The 22,315-nt window shown below is 37.2% G+C and overlaps 1 protein-coding gene across 2 annotated transcripts in view; it reads right to left on the bottom strand.

Annotated features, from left to right (window-relative positions):
- The window catches only part of ADCY8 (adenylate cyclase 8), a 122,118-nt gene that overhangs the window by 56,507 nt on the left and 43,296 nt on the right, over positions 1-22,315 (bottom strand). For both annotated transcript variants that reach the window (XM_061995076.1, XM_061995075.1), the window contains exons 3-5: positions 17,367-17,497; positions 15,005-15,116; positions 5,511-5,638 (exon numbers count right to left, since the gene is read on the bottom strand). In XM_061995076.1, coding sequence (XP_061851060.1) covers positions 5,511-5,638; positions 15,005-15,116; positions 17,367-17,497 — 371 coding nt within the window. The remainder of the gene's footprint in view (positions 1-5,510; positions 5,639-15,004; positions 15,117-17,366; positions 17,498-22,315) is intronic.

Consider the following 22,315-nt stretch of genomic DNA (forward strand, 5'->3'; position numbering starts at 1 on the left):
CAGGACAGACAATGAGATCATCTGAAATAGTTGTGGGCTTTTTTAGTGTTTGGGTGGATTTATTTTGTTTTGTGTTTTCTTTGTGTTGGATCTTTGTTTATTTGTTTGGTTTTTGTTTTGTTTTCTTTTTTTCTTCTCTCATGAGCTGATGTTAATATTCACAGTTAATTACAGGCTTTTAATGAAGACAAGCTGTTACCTAATTTCTGGAGTTCAGTTTACATTTTATGCTGGGACTATATTTTCTGTCCTAATAATTACTCTTTCAGCTGTATTTTAGTGGGATATAATCCAAGAGAAGAAAACACTCAGAACTTTTTGAATTACCAAACAAATATAACAGCATAAAGGTTTGTTCTAATTTCCACTGTTATGTGGATGTTGTAGGATTTCCATTGCTACAGCAAGTGAGTGAGTCCTTGAGGAGCTGGGCCTCATACAATCTCCTTCTCCTCCCTCTTCCCAGTGACAGAGATTTTAGAAATAAGGACATTTGAGAAGGTGGTGATGAAAGCAGCAGCCTTCAACTTCTGGAGGCATGTTCTGTCACTTATGCTGCCACTGTGTCCCAAGCTAAAGAGCAGAAGAAACAGGACCATTGTCCACTGTGATACTCCATGCCACAGAGATTGGAACATTTTAACTGCTTGTGCTTGTTAACTTATGTCTGATGGAAGTATTTACTCTAGGAGGAAATTCAGTTTTGATTTGAAAAAAGCCATCACTTAGTAATACCATCACTCATTTTGAAATCTAGTGGTTTCTGCCCAAAACATTTTTTATATGCTGCTACCAGATAGCTTATCTTCTTTTGTTTTTGCTCAGCTAAACAGATCAAGCTTCATAATTGTGAAAGCATTTCTGCTTCACAGATTGGTTTTATGACTTTTCTCTGCACTCTTACAACAATGATTAACAAGCTTTTAAAAATGAAGCCACCATACCAAGAGTCACTATTGTCATCTAGGTCTTGACATTGAAAGACTGTGCTTTATAATTTACACTTTTGAAGTACTGTTTCCTATTCTTTAAGATTATTTCCTTCATCTCTCTTCACAGTCCTTCCTCTACTTCTACTTTGTTTCATGCTTCCATTCCTTTCTCCTTTACTCCTGTCATTTTCCTTAGAAAGTTTCCTCACTATGCTCTATGTAGCCATTCCTCTCCACACAACCCAACACATAGAATGGAAAACCTCAATGAATATGCATGTTCATCCTTTTCTGGAGCATAATATGATAGTTAGAATTTCTCTCAGTTCAAAAATATTTTTATGTACTATATCTTTTTTGTATATCTCAGTATATCCTCAGCAAGTTCCCTGATGACACTAAACTGGGAGGACTGGCTGATTCCCTAGAGGCTGTGCTGCCATTCAGCGGGATCTCAACCGGCTTGAGAGTTGGGCAGAGAGGAACCTCATGAGGTTCAACAAGGACAAGTGCAGAGTCCTGCATCTGGGAAAGAACAACCGCATGCACCAGCACAGGCTGCTGGAGAGCAGCTCTGAAGAGAGAGACCTGGGAGTCCTGATTGATAATAAGCTAAATATCAGCCAGCAATGTGCCCTCGTGGCCAAGAAGGCCAATGGCATCCTGGGATGCATCAAGGAGAGTGTGGCCAGCAGGTCAAGAGAGATTCTGCTCCCCCTCTACTCTGCCCTGGTGAGGCCTCATCTGGAGTCCTGTGTCCATTTCTGGGTTCCTCAGCTCAAGAGGGACAGGGAAATGCTGGAGAGAGTCCAGCACAGGGCCACCAAGATGATCAGGGGACAGGATCATCTTTCATATGAGGAAAGGCTGTGGAAACTGCGGCTGTTTAGTCTGGAGAAGAGGAGATTGAGGGGAGATCTTATTAACATTTATAAATATCTAAGGGGTGGATGTCAGGAGGTTGGGACATCCCTTTTTTCTATAGTACCTTCCTTGGAGGTCTTCAAGACCCACCTGCACATGTTCCTGTGCGACCTGATCTAGGTGGACCTGCTTCTGCAGGGAGGTTGGACTAGATAATCTCTAAAGGTCCCTTCCAACCCCTACCATTCTATGTTTCTATGATCTATTTTACGTACATTTTAATATATTTGAGGGAACGATTGTCTCGTCAGATCTAATCTCATTCTATAGTTAGGTCTTCAACTCATATTCCATATTTGACTGTCACCAAATAGCTATCCTTATCTTGAATTTTATCCTATGTCCCATCCATAATCCCATCCATCTGGCACTCCATCACATCTTTGGAATTTTACTAACATGTAGTGAAAACACAGGCGAATTTTCTTCCTATAAATATTTCCTTTCTTATATAGACATAAAGATAAAGATGATGACTCTTTCTTACAGGTAAGAGCAATTGCAAATTATTTTCTCAGACATCCATTTAGCTTGGGTGATAACTGTTAAAATGAAACATTATCATCTGATGATTGATTATTCCACTACTGTCTCTTTTCTATCAGCTGTCAGGCCAGACAAGCATTAATACAATTAAATACAAGAATAATTAAGGTGAATGTGAAAAGATGTGAGAATAAGATGAATAAATTAACTCCTTGTGAAGTGCCTGTTTTTTGTCATTTCAATTCACATTTCCAGCTGCAGCTAAAAAGAGTTTAAGTGAGACTGAGTTTTGCAAGACAGCTGTAATAAGGATCCTTGCATATGCACAAATATGATTGGGCAAAACTTCCTTGCTTTAGAGTAAATATTAAATTGATTAAATATGGAATGTTCCCATACTTGAAAGTTGAATTTCAATTGTGCTCAATGATTAGAAGAGCAAAAGAAGAGAATGGAATAATGGTATATTTTATTTTGTAAAATTTGTACCAATATACATGCAAAAATTCATTACAGAGAAAATCATGATCTTGGATTGTTTTACTGAGTTCTGAACAGTTCCTTACATCTGCAAAGAGAGAAATGGAGCAGTCAGACTCACTCAAGTCTAGTGTATATGAGCTTTTAAGATCAAGTTGTATAGTCTCAATTAACTATAAATTAATGCTACCTATACAGATATGAGTGTTGGAAAACACTCAGATGTCCCCTATGAGTCAACCTTTGTATGTAGATTTATTTTACATGTTTTATAATGAATGGATTTTACATTCTTGTTCAAATTGCCCTGACCATGCAGTCATCCAGAAGACTAGAAGAAAAATTTAATAATGGTACCTTGAGATGGCAGATTTTTGGGCACTGCCTCACCAGAAGTGTTAGTACTGATCCTTGCAACGTTACCAACTACCTATTGTCAATGGTGACAACTGGAATCTTGAAGGATTTGAAGGGAAAAATCTAGCCTTCCTCATTTGAACTTTTCTTTTACATTAATTGCATAAAGAATTTAAAGCATTACAAAAATCAAGAGTTATAGAAATACCTGGGTACGGAGTGTCTAAATCCCAATTACAGGTGGGATGTTGTAATATAAATGCTACTTTCTGTTCTAATGTCTAAGTCTTAAGTTAGGCTAAGTGCTTGAGCTAAAATGTAGCTAAGATTTAAAAGCTAAGATGTAAGTCTGCAAAAGGAAGAAGTACAACTGTTCATGGAGGCTTTATGAGCAGTGAAATTTTTTGAAGTTTCCTGTAAGTATCCTCTGACTTGCAAGAGGACTTTGAGCTCATCTGTATCATTTCCGTGTAACTGTGAAGACTGAATGATGGCTTGTAACATCTTGGATCATCTCCCTGTTATTTTTTTGACCTATAAAATATTTATTCTGTGAAATCTTCAGATGAAGATAGAATATTTTATAATCAGAAAAAACGTGATTTCTTGCAGGCTTTAGATCTGATCAAATTCTGCACTGACCGATAGAGTAGAAACTCAAGTTTTCAAAAGAAAGGTGCTTATTTCAGTGAACTGTAAAAGGTATCTACTAATTTAAATTCTAATTAATACACTGTAGATAACTGCACATTTTCTCAGAAGAGTGGACTGGAGTATTTGTAATATCCCATGGAAGAACAGGTCCTGCCTGTGAACTGTACAAGCACACATTAAGACAAGTAACATAAGGCTCCTATACTATAAACAGAAAAGCCTGGGGAAAAATATCATGCTCATCGAATGGCTAGAAATTTAGATACTGGGATTATCGAATAAATTGGAGGCAATCTGAACTGAATTAGCCTGGGATGACTCAGTTCTAATAGACTTTGGTTTCACAGCACCCACTGAATACAACTGTCATTTAAGATATTAAAAATACAGTACGATTTCTACTGGATTACTGCTTTGACAGCCAGTTCATAAAAGGGCACTGGAGTGTAAGGACATTCAGAGAAATTTACTGTCTTAGAAGAAAAATGGCTTACAATAGGTTTGCTGCAGATGGTATTACCAAGTAAATGCAAATGATTTGATATATATCTCCAAGAATTTTTAACAATGCTGGCAGCTTTTTTTTATGTCTGTGATCTCTAATTCATGTTTCATTTTAACTGTGGGGATTCCGGAAGCAAAGTATTGTTTACTTTGTGCAGCATTTAGTTTGTGATAATTGAATTCAACTTTCTTAGAGATCATTGTTGCATAATCATTGCTCAGTTACATTTTCCGTTAATTAATTTCTGTCAATTTTTTTCTCCATTAAGATCTCAGTAATGTAGCTACAGTAAGCATTAACTGGCTGATGTACCTAGTGAGACATGCTCAGATTAAAGGGGAAAAGCAGTCTGGAAAAGAAACAGACAAAAAGATTGGACAACAAAACATCCATGGAAAGAGGAGAGTGCTTGGGCTGGGCAATGCTCTTTAAGGGAAAGCAGCAATGGAAGAAGGATTTGGAGAAGGGGAACTCAGGAATATAGAAAGAAAAAAAAATAGAGAAATCCTCCCTTGGAGCATTAGAAATGAGTCACTGTCACGGTAAGTCATTGGACTAGATCTATACATGGACTGCTGAAACATTATTATTAATCCTAATTGCATCAAAATACAATAATCTACCAGCAACACAACTATATTTACATGATGGGAACACATCCTTTATTGAAAATATTTCCAGTGCTTGTGGATTTAAGCACCAATCTCATTTGACAAGAATAATTTGCTCATCTGGCAAATCTTAGTGCTTATTGGATCGTCTTCAAGCTAGTTTCCAAATTAAAGTATTGCCACAGCTGTCTATTTAGCGTTTCTATTGCTGCTTTATTTTATTAAAGGGATTATTTGAAGCAATTCAGTTTCCTCTTCAACCTCTTCATAAGATGACAACGGTAAAAGTGACAACTGTTAAGAGCTGTGAAACCTATCACTCACAATGCACACACAGCTATTGTGTTACATGCTCTGAGGCAGCACAGGTTAATAAAATGCATTTAGTATCTGTTCCCACGCATTACACAGATCAAAAAAGTCCTGCCCTTTTCACAGTGGTGAGGTCTCAGAACCATCATAGGAGCTACTCATCTAGCAATAGCATTCTCAGATAAGAAGTTCAGGACACTGGCAGAAAGAATAAAACAAGAAGAATAAAAAGGGGGAAAAAAGCATTACCTGATAGTTTTGATCATGCTGAGTCCCATTTCAACACAGCAGTGTGCATGGTCCTGGCGAGGTTCTGGGAGCCCTGATACACAGTAGTAACAGTCCCCTAGGATCTTTATTCTGAGGCAATGATGTTCCTATACATAAATGTAGCAAAGAGAGAGAAAAGATTTGCAGTGTTTGGCTTTATTTTTTCATCATTTTAAGATGAATGTGAAAGAGACTGGAAAAAGTAGTAAAAAAAAAAAATTAAAACCTTGTTGCTGGAGGTTTCCAGTTTGTGATTAGTATAATTTTGATTTATTGCACATTTGAAATCAAATGCCTTTACTTTTCCGGTAAAAAAGGGATATAGTGACTTCTGTGTTATGCTAGTCAGAGATGAAGCTAGGCCAAGGATTCAGAAACATCAGCTGAGATAATGAATAACCCGTGTTTGACTATATTCCTCCAGGGCATCTTTTCTGCTCCCCTTTTACACTGGAAACAAATGAAAAAGCCCTTTTCTCCTACCAATAATCCCTTGCCACCTAAAGTTTCCACTGTCACATTGAACCATTCCCAACAGTTATAGGAACTGATCTAGTATCTGTATGCCAAGGATATCAAAGAAGGTGTCTTGCATTAAACTTATCCTGTGGAGAAATGACATTTGTTTGGCACGTAGCTAGAGACATTCTTCACCCCAGGAGCAAATAAATACTGAATTAAATTTCTTAAACACATATTAACAGCATCCTTACACACTGAAACAACATAGTACTGTATGATTTGATCATTATTTTAGAAGATCCTTTTCTACAGAGTAGAAGTACCTGGGTTGCCAAAACTTTCATCTTTCCCAGAGAAGCATTAAATGTGAGCCCAAGGTTAGCTGTAAACTTGGTCAATGTATTCTGCTGGCATGGTACTCACATGAGACAATTAATGTACAAGAAGAGAGATCATAATGATCATATTTGAGGATAGACCTGCAAGTGCCTAGAGTCAGACACTATTGCAAGTTGAGTCAGGGACGTGTTTTTGAGATGGAGAATCATTGAAGTAATAAGTGCAGCATGAGTATTCAATCAGTAAAAGCTCCAATGACAGAATGTTAAAATGAAGACAAATCACTAATGGGGAGTATGAAAACGATTTGTAAAACTAGCTCATTAGATGATAGCAAAACTTGGCCTGTGGTATTTATTTTGGCTTTTCTCTTTTTGGCAACCTGTGGTGGAAACAGCACTAATCAAAGGAGTGGGGATACACTAAACCCACTGAGGAAGAGAAAAATTTAAGTAGGACATGGGAGCAAATGTAAATGCTGGCTGTGTCTCAGGAATCAAATTCTGGCCAAATAAATGGGACTCCAGGTTATTATTAAATATTTTTCCTAGGAATAATGAAGCTTTGTAGTCAACCTCAGACAAAATCTTAACAAATCCTACAATGGCACAGAGAATCTGCACACTTGTACTCAAAGCTTTTGCAGAAGTCAGTTGAAGCTTTAAGAATGCAAGTGAGGCTAAAATCTACACAGGCACAGGGCCAAAGTAAGCTGAATCATCCTGAAATCTCCTTAAACCGCCAGGAGGAGCTGACTGTGTTTGAAGCTTTGGCTAAGTCTTCAGCTAATACTGTTGCTGGCTCTCAGAGTGCAATGCCTATCTGCCCATGTCAAAAAGAAATTCAAGACTGAAGTCAGGCTTCCAAAATGTGAAAATTCACATGTAACTCCTCTTTCCTCGTCTCCTTCTTTTCAACCCAAACAAGTGAACCTTTGAGTTGCAACTGAAATTATGCATCCTAAAATCTATCAAAACATTAATTTTTTTACAGGTTTTCTCTTCAATGGAAATATTAGATTGGAATTTACTGCATTTTGCACCTATTTTTTTCTATACAGTGAAATGACAAAATATGAAAGCTAATTAATAAGTAGCAAGGACTAATTGGAATAATTGGCACCCACACAGGACTAATAGATGTGACATAAGACCTATGTCCCTCTGCAGCAGTGCAAGGGCCAGCCAAGATGTCTTTATTGGCACCAGAAGCCACAAATGACTCCTTGTCTTCCTTATTTTTCCTGTTACTCAAAACATTATGACTATTAAACATGAACTGTGTTACAGTCTGAGTGTGTTATCCTTACCCTTTTTGTTCTTCTCTTAATATTCCCATCATACCTATTTCAAAAGTAAACTGTGATTCTTTTCTCACTGGAAAGATTTCATCTAGAAGATAATTCAGCAACTGAGGACAGAAGGCTAATGGTATCTGTCTTTCCCAGAGGACTGTGGTCTCCTGAGATTCCTTCTGGTAACTCTATAGTTTAATCACTTCTACACTTTAGACTAGATCCATTGACAGGCTGCTTGTATTACTACATTAAGGTTAGAGTCATGGCTACTGTGGGTATCCATGCTGTAGTTGTAAATTGGAGGCTGAGTTTTGAAAGGCCTTACCTACTTCATAGAGGTATAAAATGACAATAGTAGCAAGCTCACTTCTTAAAACCCTCTCTCTGCAAAAATAATTGAGAGTTTCAAGGTGATCTGAATGAAAATTAATGAAAAATATAAACATATATGAAAAATCTGTAAAATGGAAAATAGCCATATGGGAACTTTGGTGCATCAGATATTAAGACTTCAGTGTTAGATCCTTACACTGAGGCTATAACATGCTTATTACTATGTGCTGATGTGTTTCTCTTTCCCTTCTCATAAGTAATTCCAGAAGTTGTCCTTGAATATGTAAATTGGCAGCTGATATTATACAGACATTCACATCAGTATCCATCAGTCTCATACCCCTCCCCATACTCTCTCATTAATGCCATTTACTGAAGGTAGCAATTAATTTCTCAGTATGACAAAAATATGAGCGTTTTTTTCCCCCTTATTTGCAGTTTCTCAGTTGCTGTAGGTGAAAGATTAAGAAGCTTGATTCTGCCAAGATCAATCGAAATCTGTAGAAATTTTGCCTGGGGACAATGAACAAACACTCAACTATTAATAATTCTAGATGAATTCAGTAGCAATTGATAAGACTTTTTTTTTCCAAATCACTTTAATCCAGAGCAAAATAAAACATGCAACTTTTTCATTAATAATTGTGCCCTGTGTATGAGTGATTTCTGTTTAAGCTTATTAAGTACACCCTTAATGACTGGAAAAGAATCAAAGCAAATTGGCAGAAAGTGGAGGTGCAGAAATGAGTTGTTCAAAGATACAGTTACTGAAAGACACAGTCAGAAACTTCATTAATATTTCCTGTTTCTTTGAGACAAATTTCTGGCAAGTGGAAAAAAATGTGTTTTAAAAGTTACGCTGCTTTGTCAGTTCTGCCTGTGGTGAATTAAACACTTTACCTACCTTTGAAGGAAATCCTGTAGGCTAGAGAACAGCCCACAGAAAAGTATCCATTCACAATATTTATAATTTCAAGTTAAAAAATTAGAACACCATGGATGTGAAATTACTGAGGCTGAACTGCAGAACAAAGAGATGGTAGACGTAAATCTGCTTATAAAAGGTGGCCAGAGTGGGAGGCAGGGACTTGGCCTTTGTGTACAGTAGCTCAGTTCCTGAAATGTTTGCCAATGGTATAGGAAACCTAGATAAAAGGCCTTTCTCAGCACGAGTGGGGTCTAGGCCAAAGCTCTTAAGCAGTAGGTGGTTTTGAAGTGGGCTGGAGAGAGAGATTCCTCCAATTGCAGCTCTGTTGCTTTGGAAAATAGATCTGGGACCTTGACAGAGGCAGATGGAGGGAAGTTCTTGAATTCATTGATGCAGACAGAAGGGAAGACCAAGTCTGGGCCATTTCTGTTTTTTCTATGCCTAAAGAGAAAAGTCTGGCAATATTTCATCCTCTGCCTGGACAAGGGAATACTTAAATATAGACCTCTATTAAATGATTTTCTCATAGTTCAACAGATAATGTAAGGAATGCTTTGGGGTTTTTTTTAGAATAACCTATAGCAGCACATTTCTCCAGGCTGACAGAATATATGCATTTGGAGTCTCTCATGATGTAGATGGAACTGAGGCATCTTACTCTGTGAGTTTTCTAATTTATCTATACTTCTGTCCCTTACCATACTGTGAATCAAAACCAACTGTGGCTATTGTGTCTGGTGACACATCCTTGGTTTGGTGACCATCCTTGGCATCTACTGTTAGGCTATGCTATTAGTAGGTTTAGGCACAGAAATCCCTCTTAAAAAGATTCAAGGTGTGTTTCTTTCCTGCTAAGGCAGTAACTGTACATGGAAATTCTACTCCTTAGGAATTTCTAGGACACCAGATACGTAAAAGGTGTGAAGCTGAAATTTCATTTGAACCCCAGTTTAGTCCACAGAGTAGTGGTTTTTTTAGGTTTGGATTTACATAACTTAGCTCCTAAATGAGCAAGAAATTTTTAAGTTGAAATTTTGATTAATCTGTCATTTTAATCTGATTTTGTACATAAAATACCTGTACTCTCTCACTTCTAAAAGTGTTTTGTGGTCTGGGCTTTTATTTGACTATTCATTCTTCTGATGATTTACTGGAGCATCTGAAATACCACAACTTTAGGAAGAACATTTGATAATACTGTTGTTTATTCACTAGTATTATACAATTAATTATTGACACTGGTGAGGGAGCCAAACATCCTAGAATTAAGTACTTCAAAAGAGCATTCATACCCTCCCATGACTATAAATTCATATAATAGCCTTCTAATTAACTAAATATCACATAGTACACTACAATCCAGCTAACTCTGCTACTTTATATAGTATCTCAAACATATAATCATGAAAATATTCACATCTCTATTTACTAGACTATATGTTTTAACAGACAGGTGTTTTGGGAGAGTGTCTGGAGTCCTGCAGGTTATGTGCTTGAAGATCACTTCACAAAAGAGTAAAGCAGTGCCAGCTCTGAGGTTAAATGTGGCCAGGAACAGAAAAGCACTGCAATAGGGGAAAAAAAAGTCTCCTATTTATTGAAGAGACAAAAGAGCCTCTAGGGTACTCCACTTTTCCCTGTTTGATGCTAGCTGCTGCAGGTACTGGGGATGTATTATGGTGTATTCTTCTGCAGCTTGCTAGTTAGGCCACTTTCCACCCCTGGAAATACTAGTCACAAATAAGACTGTTGGAAAAATTTTTGCCAGATTACCTCCCTCAGAAAAAAAATACTTGTCAGTTCTTTACTAAAGCAAAAGCAATCTGTGATTCACGTTACACAAATAACTCTCTTACTAACACTGAGCTAGTGACATAAAGAGAAAAAAGGCTCACACTAAAGTGTGAATTTTCTATTCAGCATCTAGAGTTCCCCTGAGTAAAAAGCACTGTTATTCTGGTTTATTGTATGAGAGGTGATAGAGACTGTAAAGAAACCAAGTGTCTTATAGGCCAGTCATTTTATTCTTGTATGGAAATCATGGATTTTAATCTTTCAGGGTAAGATATTTGTTTCAGTCTCAATTTTTCATATTAAGGATGGGTCCAAATACAAATCTACGCCTGTCTATGTGTTCGCCTTTTTTGTATGTGTATGCTATGGCTGGATTTTATCTTTAGGTCTCAGTGATGTTGTACAACATCTCAATTGTTGCTGAGACAAAGCTTAAAGATGTCTATTCCTCTGTTTAGAGCTTTATGCTTTCCTTTTTGTAATATCTGAAACTGCATTTGCACATAGTGTAGATACATTTAGAAATATGACAATTTAAATCATAGGATTGTCTGACTTCTAGCACTGCAGAGAAGGCGGAATAAAAACAAATATAAAAAATAACTGTTATTTCATCAAACCAAGACCTTTTTTTTTAGGCTCAGTATCTCACCAAATGTCATTCTATTTCCCTTCTCTTTTCAAATTTCTGCCTAAGGATAATATTTATATTAATCAAGGTGCTGTTCAAGGCTTTCCATAGGTGGATATATAGGGAAATTTCTGCTTTATGCAAACTTATTTTTCTTCCTTTCTAACTGTCAATTTTCTCTTTAAAAACTGTATTTTTTTCACAAATATCAATGAGTGATTAGAAAGAGGAATGTTTAATTGAGTTATAATTTTTATTCAAAGTGTTCTTTTCCAACGATACAGATTTTATGGAATTAGTTGCAATTAATTATATACATCAACATATGCCATAGTACTTGATGTATCTGACTGAAGATTAAAAAAGCTCTTAGTGGTTCTGCTTTGCACAAGAAAAAGGAATGCAGAGCAAGAGAAAAAAGGAACTAAGCTAAACTACATTCTTTACTAAACTGTGAAACACTGACGTCTTTAATATTATATAATTTATCATAAGATGATAGAGCAGATGAAACAATCCTTTCCATGGGATTATAAAATGCTACTTCTATTTAGAGGTAAATAAGGATTTATAAGGATTTTCCTTGAAAGAAACTGCCTCAAGCTTTCTGCAGCTGACCTCTTTGCTTTGATGATAATCCTTAGCAAAATCCAAGAGTTTGTACAACAGTGTCTATTTTAAAGAGTTATGATAACTCTAGTTAAGCTGATTAAGAACCAGTTAAGTGACAGATCTGAAATCTAGATGTGAATGTGTAATCCTGATCAGTTGAAGATCCTTCTAGGATCTAGGGCTGCTTTCCAAAAGGCCTGTTAAGGATTTATGGCCAAGAATGAAACCGTTGTTAATAACATTTCCAGAAGGAATGACTGATAGAATGATCAATGGCCATACAGGTATAGCGGTCATAACAAGACAGAAAAACCTAAAACCCCAAAATAATATATTTCAGCACAATAGTGTCATGACATATGTTCCAAAACATGATCTTTGGATGATGAACAAGGAAAGAGAGAATAGAGAAGAATGGTGATGATTTGGTTCTATCAAATTAATGGAGGTTAGACCAGAAACACTGCTTTCAGTGCTGATACATGTGCCTTAAAAAATATTCTAAGAAATTGAAGGCAGTGAGGGGATATTCTCTGGATTATACTTTTAATTGTAAAAGCTTTCCTCGTTCTTGCCTCGTTTATTTGATCTAGTCCTTCTACACAAAAACTCTATCGGTTAAATATAACTTATGGAATGATTAGAAAATACAGATAATGATTGAGAGCTGGCTGAATGACAGAGCCCAGAGGGTGGCGATCAATGGCTTAGAATGGAGTTGGAGGCCTGTGGCCAGTGGAGTTCCACAGGGATCAGTTCTGGGGCCAGTCTTGTTTAACATCTTCATAAAAGACCTGGATGAGGGGACAGAGTGTACCTTCAGCAAGTTCGTTGATAACAGCAAACTGGGAGGACTGGCTGATTCCCCAGAGGCTGTGCTGCCATTCAGCGGGATCTTGATGGGCTTGAGAGTTGGGCAGAGAGGGACCTCATGAGATTCAACAAGGACAAGTGCAGAGTCCTGCATCTGGGAAGGAACAACCCCCTGCACCAGTACAGGCTGGGGATTGACCTGCTGAAGAGCAGCTCTGCAGAGAGACACCCAGGAGTGTTGGTTGATAATAAACTAAACATGAGCCAGCAATGTGCCCTCATGGCCAAGAAGGCCAATGGCATCCTGGGATGCATCAAGACGATGTGGCCAGCAGGTCAAGGGAGGTTCTGCTCCCCTTCACCTCTGCCCTGATGAGGCCTCATCTGGAGTCCTGTGTCCAGTTCTGGGCTCCTCAGCTCAAGAGGGACAGGGAAGTGTGGAGAGAGTCCAGTGCAGGGCCACCAAGATGATCAGGGGACTGGAACATCTTTCATACGAGGAAAGGCTGCAGAAAATGGGGCTGTTTAGTCTGGAGGAGAGGAGATTGAGGGGTGATCTTACTAACATTTCTAAATACTTAAAGAGTGTGTGTCAGGAGGTTGGGACATCCCTTTTTTCTATAGTAGCTAGCAGCAGAACAAGGGGTAATGGGATGAAGCTGGAAAACAAAAAGTTCCACTTAAACATAAGAAAAAACTATTTCACTGTTGAGGTGAGGGAGCCCTGGCACAGGCTGCCCAGAGGGGTTGTGGAGGCTCCTTCCTTGGAGGTCTTTAAGACCCACCTGGACATGTTTCTATGCGACCTGATCTAGGTGAACCTGCTTCTGCAGGGAGGATTGGACTAGGTGATCTCTAAAGGTCCCTTCCAACCCCTACCATTCTATGATTCTATGATCATAAAAGAAGAATCTGTTCTACCAAGAATTCCAAGCAAAATTCAAACGTAAAGCAAGGCAATAAATCATATCGTGTACATATTCTTCCTAAAATACATCTATGACATGCATATATTTAATTTGGTTTAAATGATTTTTCTTTGGTTAGGGTAGCTATTTTTGTCAAGCCATAGAGAAGCAGACATTGCTACAATAAGCTTTCTAAAAAAACAGGATTGAAATAACTTCTTTCATCCTGCTTGGCTTTTAATGTAGATCAGAAAATTTTTTGTTAGCAAAACCAATATTGTAGATTGCATTTTCCAGTTTGCCAGGGTCCAGGCAATGGATCATGGCCTCATTTTGTACATGAGAATACACATTGCCTTTTGAGATAAAAATAGCCCATTCAAAAGAGCTTTGAATAATTACAGAAATCCTGCTTAGGTGACTTTAATTTGTAAGCTAAGAGGTGACACCAAGAATCTCACTGATGCCTGTGCAATACATGCACAAATACCCCACATCTTTGAAAAAGAAATATATAAAGATCAGTGAGGAATGTAAACATGTACATCAGAGAAAGTCAATCTGTAAAGCTTCCTTTATAGTAAAAAGAGAATATGGTCAATGATACTTAGAATGGAATTCCTGTTTTCCTATAGTAGATGCCTACATTTGCTTGGATGAATTATATTCTAAACTCCATTAGATGTATTTCATTGCCTACACTAGCAGCCTTATTAACCATCTTGGATGTTAACACATGAAAATAGTCACATTAAATGAAACTCTGACCAAAGAAACATAAAAAAGAAAATGCAAGCTTAGCAAAATTGAGCATGTGTTCTGCTTGTATGCCTGTGCTTTGTGTTTTTTCCTAATTAGTACTAATTAAGTAGCAACTAATTTGCCTGATGTGATAAATTTCTCTAGTACGTTTAGTTAATTTCATTATTTAGATAGAATCTAGCATAAAGATTGTAAAACCTGCCAGTAAGTAACCATTGCAAAGGTAGTGGTGGCTGATTACATGACATTTAAAGGAATTAGCCTTCCTTGGTTCTTAGAAAAAGTGAAAATGGTCTTAAAAACAAAGTATCAGAACCATAAAACTTCTCCTTAGAAGGTGATAGGTGATCTACCTTGATACCATTCTTGATCTAGTATTACAGAAGTATGAAATTCTGCTGACTGCTTTCATTTGCTATTAGAATTCATCACTTTTGATAAACTTATCAGTCTTCCAATCTCAATAACTGTATAAAATCCTAATGGGAAAAATATGGATAAATATTATTCAAAGTGATCAGAAAGTATTTCCCAAAGATCCCAAATACAGAGCTGACATCGTATCCTGTTGCAAATAAATTATGTTAAACTCACATGTGCTAGTCGATCAAATCTGGCAAAGAGTTCATTCAGCATTCGGACCAGCTCCTGGGCTGACAGAGTTGTTGAGAGGTTGGTGAATCCTTTAACATCTGCAAAAAGAATGCTACAAAAGAAAAGACATTAGCATTGCAGTCTATCTTCCTTAATAATGAATGTCATAAGCTACCTTCTAGCAATTTATTAGTGAAGGATGATTTTGAAGTCATGCTACCTTTTGAAGGTCTATACTTTCAGAGATTCTGGAGTAGTGAATATAAACATTGAAGGGACTAAAGAAATACTATCAAGTATGAGTAATAAGTTTTGCCAAAAATGTATGTTACGCAGTTTTTCATTTTCAGATCATTCAAAAAGATATGATTAAGCCTTAGTAAGCACAGTTGTCTCTTCTCATTTATCAATGAGAAGACTGAGGCACAGTGCACCCATAACATGAAGGGCTGTATAAAGAGATAGACTTGGCACCCAACTGTCTGTTATCGTCTGACAGTGTTCTTTGAGGGTGGGTTTATATATAGCTGCTCTTTACAGTGGGTTTGACTTCAGAGATTTCAATTTTTACTGTGATTTTCAGGCTTTACTTATCTATGTGCAATACAAGACTCAAATCTTCAGACGACAGATTCATGACAGTCTTGATGTACGCTAGACTCAGGCTAGCTTTATTGCATCCAATTTTAGGAACTTGACAGAATTACCTCACTTAGAAGGACAGTGCCCTCTATTTAACGTATAAATCTCTATTTGGATGGTTCCCAATGCTTTCCATCAACTTCACAGGGACACTAGTGTGATCATACTTCGAATTTAGCTGCCTCAAATTGTGTGCCTGAAGTTATGATAGGATCTTAGTCACTAAACTAGTTGCAAACAGAGCTTTAACCTATATTTGAGCACCCAATGAATTTCTAGCCATGCAACTTTGGCTGTTCACTATGTCTAAAGTCTGAAATAGCTCAATACTTAGAAGCTGAAGAAAGGAAATTGCTGTCTACTTTAAAAAGTAGTACTGTTCAAAAAGGCATATCATACTGGCATGAACTGGAATTAACCCAAATTAACCTTGCTAGCACTTCAAATTCAACTAATAACTGGTGTTACAATCTGAGTAGTTGAAGAACTTTCATTTGTGTTGAACAAGATCACAATTTGACAGTCTCTGAGGATCACTAATGTAATCAATAACAAATATAGTAATGATGAAATAGACATTAAAATATGCATAATGATAATTCAACTTGTCTTTCAGTGTATGGGCTGGTGAGCATTTTGGTGATGACTAAATAAGAGGCTCACAAGCTGCATAAGATTTTTATCAGTGAGAAAAAACATAATTAAAAGGTAAACTACCAAACTACTCAAAGAGGAATAAATATTACTAATAGCCTAAACTGATTAAAAAAAGGACTTTTAAACAACTAATTTATACAGTTTTTATTATCAAAACAACAAAAAACTCTAACTGGATACTAATCTTAGAGATTCATATAGCATTGGTTTAGGTGGTGTTCAGAGCTCAACATTTAGGAAAAAATAAGTTGAAATTCAGTTTTGAAAAGATCTAGACCCTGGCAGCACACATGAGAATCAAACAGTATCTGCACTCTAAGGCACACAAAAGCTCCATTTTATATCTCTTTTAAGCATAAATTACTTCTCATCTTCCCAACCCTGACTGCAATTCTTTTCTATTCAATCACAAGGGCCATCTTCACCCTGTTTTGATTTTTCTACAGCAACTGTTACTCTGAGAATGAAAAAGAGTAACGGAAGACTTTTAAATTTAGTGCAAGTCAAACCTTTTTTAAGAGTTCTTGATACTTTCCACCAGATTTGATAATGTAATATGTTTGAGGTATTGCAAGGCAACAGAAGAGGCAGATAATCAACTTACTCTTCTGCAGAAGTTCAAATTATGTTTATTGAACTTGTCCAGACAAAGTTATATTTGGGTTTCATCAAAAAGTAAAGTACATAGTCTCCTAGAGAATCATCTCACATCATATCTAAGGATGCTTATTTTTCACTCCCTTCAGTCATGGCTACTCAATTGTTTGCCCTTGTGGTTTGGGACAAACTTATGGAAAATATTATTGGCTTAGCTAAATATTCAGATCATCGCTAATGGAAATAAAACAGGAGATTCTGCAACATTATGGAGTGGAAGCTGATCATTCTGTTGTAAATGTACAATTAGGAGTCAAGGATAAGCCACTCATAGCAGCTTATCTTCTCAAAGAATTAACAAGTTTCTAATTTATGAATGAATAAAACAACAGAAGAGAAACTCTCAAACAAGAGACACTTGCAGGATCTGAAAATTGAAATAATAAGGAATGGCTCCTCCTCCCACCTGACATTCTCATAACGATGAATGTAGATCTTATGAAACTGGTGTTGCAGATGTTCATCTTCTACGTTGGTCATATCATTTATCATTTCCAGAACTACAAACCGTGGTAAGACAGACAGTACTAGCCGTTCCTGGAACAGAGGGGAGACCAAAGTATCAGTTTGAATTAGTACTTTACAGGCAACTGATTGAATTCTGACCTATTTAAACAGCTGAATAACTGGCAATTTGTGAGCCTCTCCTCTAAAAACTATAGATCAGATAATTTGGGGAATGGAGATGGTTTCCAGACTAACTCTTCCCTTTCATACTTTGGAAAGGCAGGTGTTATTAGGAGCTCTTTCTTCACTCCACTCCTCTCCATTCACTCTACTTTAAGAGAGGCTCTTTGCAAGTTAAGGAATTGAGGTCAGTGTTGAACTCAGACATAAGTGGGAGCACAAAGACATCAAGAAATCAGTTTCAGAAAATAAAACGTTCAAACATTTAAAAACCTCTTTACTGAAAAAAAGAATATCATATAAATATTTGAAGAGAAAACACATGAAACCTGGAAACAGTCTTATAAGTTTTAAGACATTCAGAAATTCTAAGAAATTGCAGGTCTTTACGATTAAGTCCTACTCAAGTTTTTAAATTGTAAGGAAATACATGTTTCATGACTATTGTCAAGAAATTCTTAAGTGAAAATGAGCTGCAAAGTTGGACAGAAGCTCAGTTCCAGAAGAGTTGCAGTACAGGATACAGCTCATCTTACATAATCTAATTACTAGTATGAAGCTGTCACAGACACGGTAAATAAATGTATTTTGTTTGTGAACATTCCAAGGCAGGCTTGATCCAAATCTTTATGTTCATTTTGGGGTTTTTTGGCCAGCTAAAACAGTCTGGTCTTCTTCTGTGTCCTGTTCAAGCCAGCCAGGTAAAAAGTTGATTCTTGCCATCACTTATTGGCAATGGCCCTTTTGTTTGATTCCTATTGCCTTAACTTGGGCTCGGGATCCTGACTTTTACATTTGCATTTTCTATGCGTGTATCTTCCTTATTCCTTACATCAGGAGCAGTCTTCTGTTTGTATCTCACCTCTCAGATCTCAGAAGAGTTTTTGTGTCCTAAAGTTCTATTTTGGTCATATTCAGGAGAAACATGAGGATAAGAGGCAATGTTAGCTTGCTTTAGGATTTTATAGCTAATTCTTGCACCAGCAGTAAGGACAGCACCATCATTATTTAATATCATAGAGTAAATACAAGTGAAAATGCACTCCACAAGCAATACCATGCTTCTGGGCATTGAAATCCCAACTCTTACAAAATATAAGGGCTTTGATTCTGAACTTTCAGGTTTTCCTATCACCATAATGGTACCTTGGCATTGAGGTCAGCAATGCTTAGCTTTCTTTCTGGCTGCAGTTGATTTCCTTCATTGTTGCTTTAGCATACTTCAGTGAGAAGATATTTAAGGATGAAAACTGCGTCACTTTAACATATGCTAAATTACATAGTACCCAGGAGTCCTGGGTTCAGTTCCTCTGTGCTATCAGTTTTCTTGTGGTAGATTACATACACTTTCTGTTTTCTGCTAGAGAGGATAATGTTCAAATTGTCATAAGGCAACTTGATATTAAGAAGATATAACATAAACTAGTATTATCCAGGTTGTAGAGTATGTCCCTCTTGAGGGGAAAATTTTTCAGAGAGAACAAGATGAGAGCAAAGAAGGATGATAAGTGGAATAAGAGGGAAAGACAAAACAATAATGAAAATGCTGATTTTGATGCCAGCAGGATTAGATGTTGTGGATGAAGTATAACCATGGATAAGACATCTGAAAAAATGAAGGAACCTTTCCCCAGCATTCATAGGAGGCAATATGGTTTCTAACTTACAGCTTTTACAGAGATCATGGAGAATTCCCACTCTAGGCAATCTAAGTCAGTAGTTTGTAAGCAATCCCCAGCTACGATCAAAACATATTGTGGATAAACACCTTCATTTGTCTATATGGCAGCCCCAGCTAAGGTGCATTGTCAGTTTGCTTAAGAAGGCAAAATACATGATGCTAATAGCTTCTGCTGACCTGGAGATGTGTAATGCTCCATTCTGAGATGGCAGCTTTCTCCTGGACTCCCACCTGCACAACATACTAACATGGAAGCTGAGAGAACAAAAACCCTGCCACCTTTTAATCTTTAATCCACCTTTTCCACAAATATTTACTAAATCAAGGGCCTCCTTCAGGAGAAAGAGAAAAAAAAAATGATGGGAGACAGTGATACATGACATAAAGCAGGCACTGAGCCATCCATCCTGCAGTGAGCTCATCCTTTATTCTGGTAAAATGCCCAGCTCAGACCTTCTGTTTTCCCATAGAGAGTGGGACTAATTTTAGAACATCTGTATTTTCTTGACTTTTTGCCATCCTTCCAACCTGGAAATTCTGCTATCCTTCACTGTTCTTCTAATGTGTAATTATTAGACGTGGTGCTTGTGGCAGCAAGAAGAAAACCAGTCACTCAAGAGGTTCTCATGCAAACTCATATTTTCACAGGAGTCATAGAATCATAGCGTTTGGATGGGACCTTTAGAGATCATCTGGTCCAACCCCCCTGCAGAAGCAGGTCCACCTAGAACAGGTTGTATAAGAACGTGTCCAGGTAGGTCTTGAAGACCTCCAAGGAAGGAGACTCCATAACCCCCCTGGGCAGCCAGTGCCAGGGCTCCCTCACCTGAACAGTGAAATAGGATTTTTTTAATGTCTAAATGGAACTTTTTGTGTTTCAGCTTCATCCCATGACCCCTTGTCCTGTCAGTAGATAATACCAAAAAAAAGGATGTCCCAACCTCCTGATATCCGTCATTTAGATATTTGAAAATATTAATAAGATCGCCTCTCAGTCTCCTCCAGACTAAACAGCCCCAGCCTTTCCTCATATGAAAGATGCTCCAGTCCCCTGATCATCTTGGTGGCCCTGCGCTGGACTCTCTCCAGAAGTTCTCTGTCTCTCTTGAGCTGAGGAGCCCAGAACTGGACATAGGACTCCAGATGAGGCCTCACTAGGGCAGAATAGAGCAAGAGTAGAACCTCCCTTGACCTGCTAAATGGTCTAGAAAGCCTAGACTCAAGTTAGGCAAGCAAATATCACATAGTATCTTAAGTTGACTTATTTGGGAATAGCTGTTGATTGGTATTTCAGGAACCAACAATATTTTTAATGTTTTGTGTCCTTCAGTCTCCCATAACAGATGACATTTAGGCTATATATTCTCTTATTCCTTCAGTGTTAAGACATATTGCTCAATATGACCACATAATAAATCCATCCTTTGAATAAATCAGATCAATACTTCAAGAAGCCACATGATTAAAGTGTTTGATGAGTTCCTGTGGAGATACTTTCTCAATAGCACAAAATCTTTTCACTGAAAAGAGATACATAATTTCCTACTGTATCCTTGTAGGAAGACAAATAAGAATACAAATTCAAAAGAAAAGAATATAAAAGAAAAAAAAAGCAAACATAAATCACAGTTATTATTGAACTGCTTATGAAATCTGTGATAAAAGAACTTAAAAAATGTCATTTCTTCATTGACATATAGCTAAAATGGAGAATGTTCTTTTTTTTCTCAGAAAGGGAAAGCTTATGCTCCTTTTTTGCATTCACTCAAGAAGGTATCAAGTAATAGCTTTAGAGCATTTATTTGAAACAAAACATAGTTCACTTGGCACATGTTCACTAAGCCAAGAAAAATGTGCCTAACACATTTGGTATCTTAACCTTCATGCTACTCATTAAGGTAAGTTAAACGTTCTTGGCTGCAGATAAGATCTGGCAATGACCCATAAAAACAGAGGTTAATTAGCATGTCTCTGGTGTAGTCTTGCTCTATTAATATTGTAGCAAGTGAAGAATTCTTGTCTGCATCACAACTGAAAGTCCATATACAGCTCATGTCAATATTCTATGCTGTTGAAGAACAATACAGGAGAAAATAATGTATAAGTATGTATCTATGTGAATGTGTGTGTATCTACATATACTCCTACAACACACTCCAGTCACTAGTCAATTATCTGTTATTGAAATATTAAAAGGCCAGAAAAGTCTTCCCTCTACAGGTATCAGTTGTCCTTTGCTGTCCAAAGCTGCTCTTACACCCTGCCAGACTGACAGAGTGCTGGCTGTGCTGAACCAAGCCCATTCCAGAAATTAGGCACTGAGAGATGGGCTCTAGTGTAGGTCATGTTCACCCTTTCTTTTCCTGTAGCTGATGTTTCTGTGGGCCAAGTTGTGTTCCTCTTAATAGGTCTTTCATATCACTTTGTTTCTACCCAGCAGTGAAAGGACGATTTTCAGTTTTCCAATAACAAGTTTTAGGTTACTCTCCCCTTCATATATGGATGCTTGCCACATAACTCCCCTTTTAACTAGTTAAATACTATTATTCTCATTTTGCAGATTTAGATACTGTGAAACAGAACAGTACAAATGTGTTGAGGTGATGTGCAAAAGAACAGCAGCAGACCACAGAGAAGGAAATTGCACATTTTTATAGTTTTCTGTACCTTACTATCTGCATGATTAAAGAGTCTTCATATTTCTAATCAGTCTCAGAGAAGGTCTGCAGAGAAAAAGACCAATAAAGAAGTCCCTTCAACTCTAGAGTGAAGGAAACTACATTATACAGCTTTGTTGAAAGCTTGCTAGTTGAGCAACTGGCTAAGTGAAGGCAATACAAAGGTTAACAGCAGCAACAGTAGTAAGTGGTTTGATAAAGATCAGAAATGTGTTTTTTCAAAAGACATAGAAGAAGGAAGATAGTAACAAAGGGATGTTATAAAAGAGCTGGTGATCTGTTCTCCTATTAACCATTCATGACATCAATTATCCCTAGTCTTTAAGATGGAGCAATCAGAGTTTAGAGTAAGTAAATGAAATAAAGGAT

Source organism: Colius striatus, chromosome 4 (genome assembly GCF_028858725.1).
Source record: "Colius striatus isolate bColStr4 chromosome 4, bColStr4.1.hap1, whole genome shotgun sequence".
In the NCBI taxonomy this organism is placed as follows: Eukaryota; Metazoa; Chordata; class Aves; order Coliiformes; family Coliidae; genus Colius; species Colius striatus.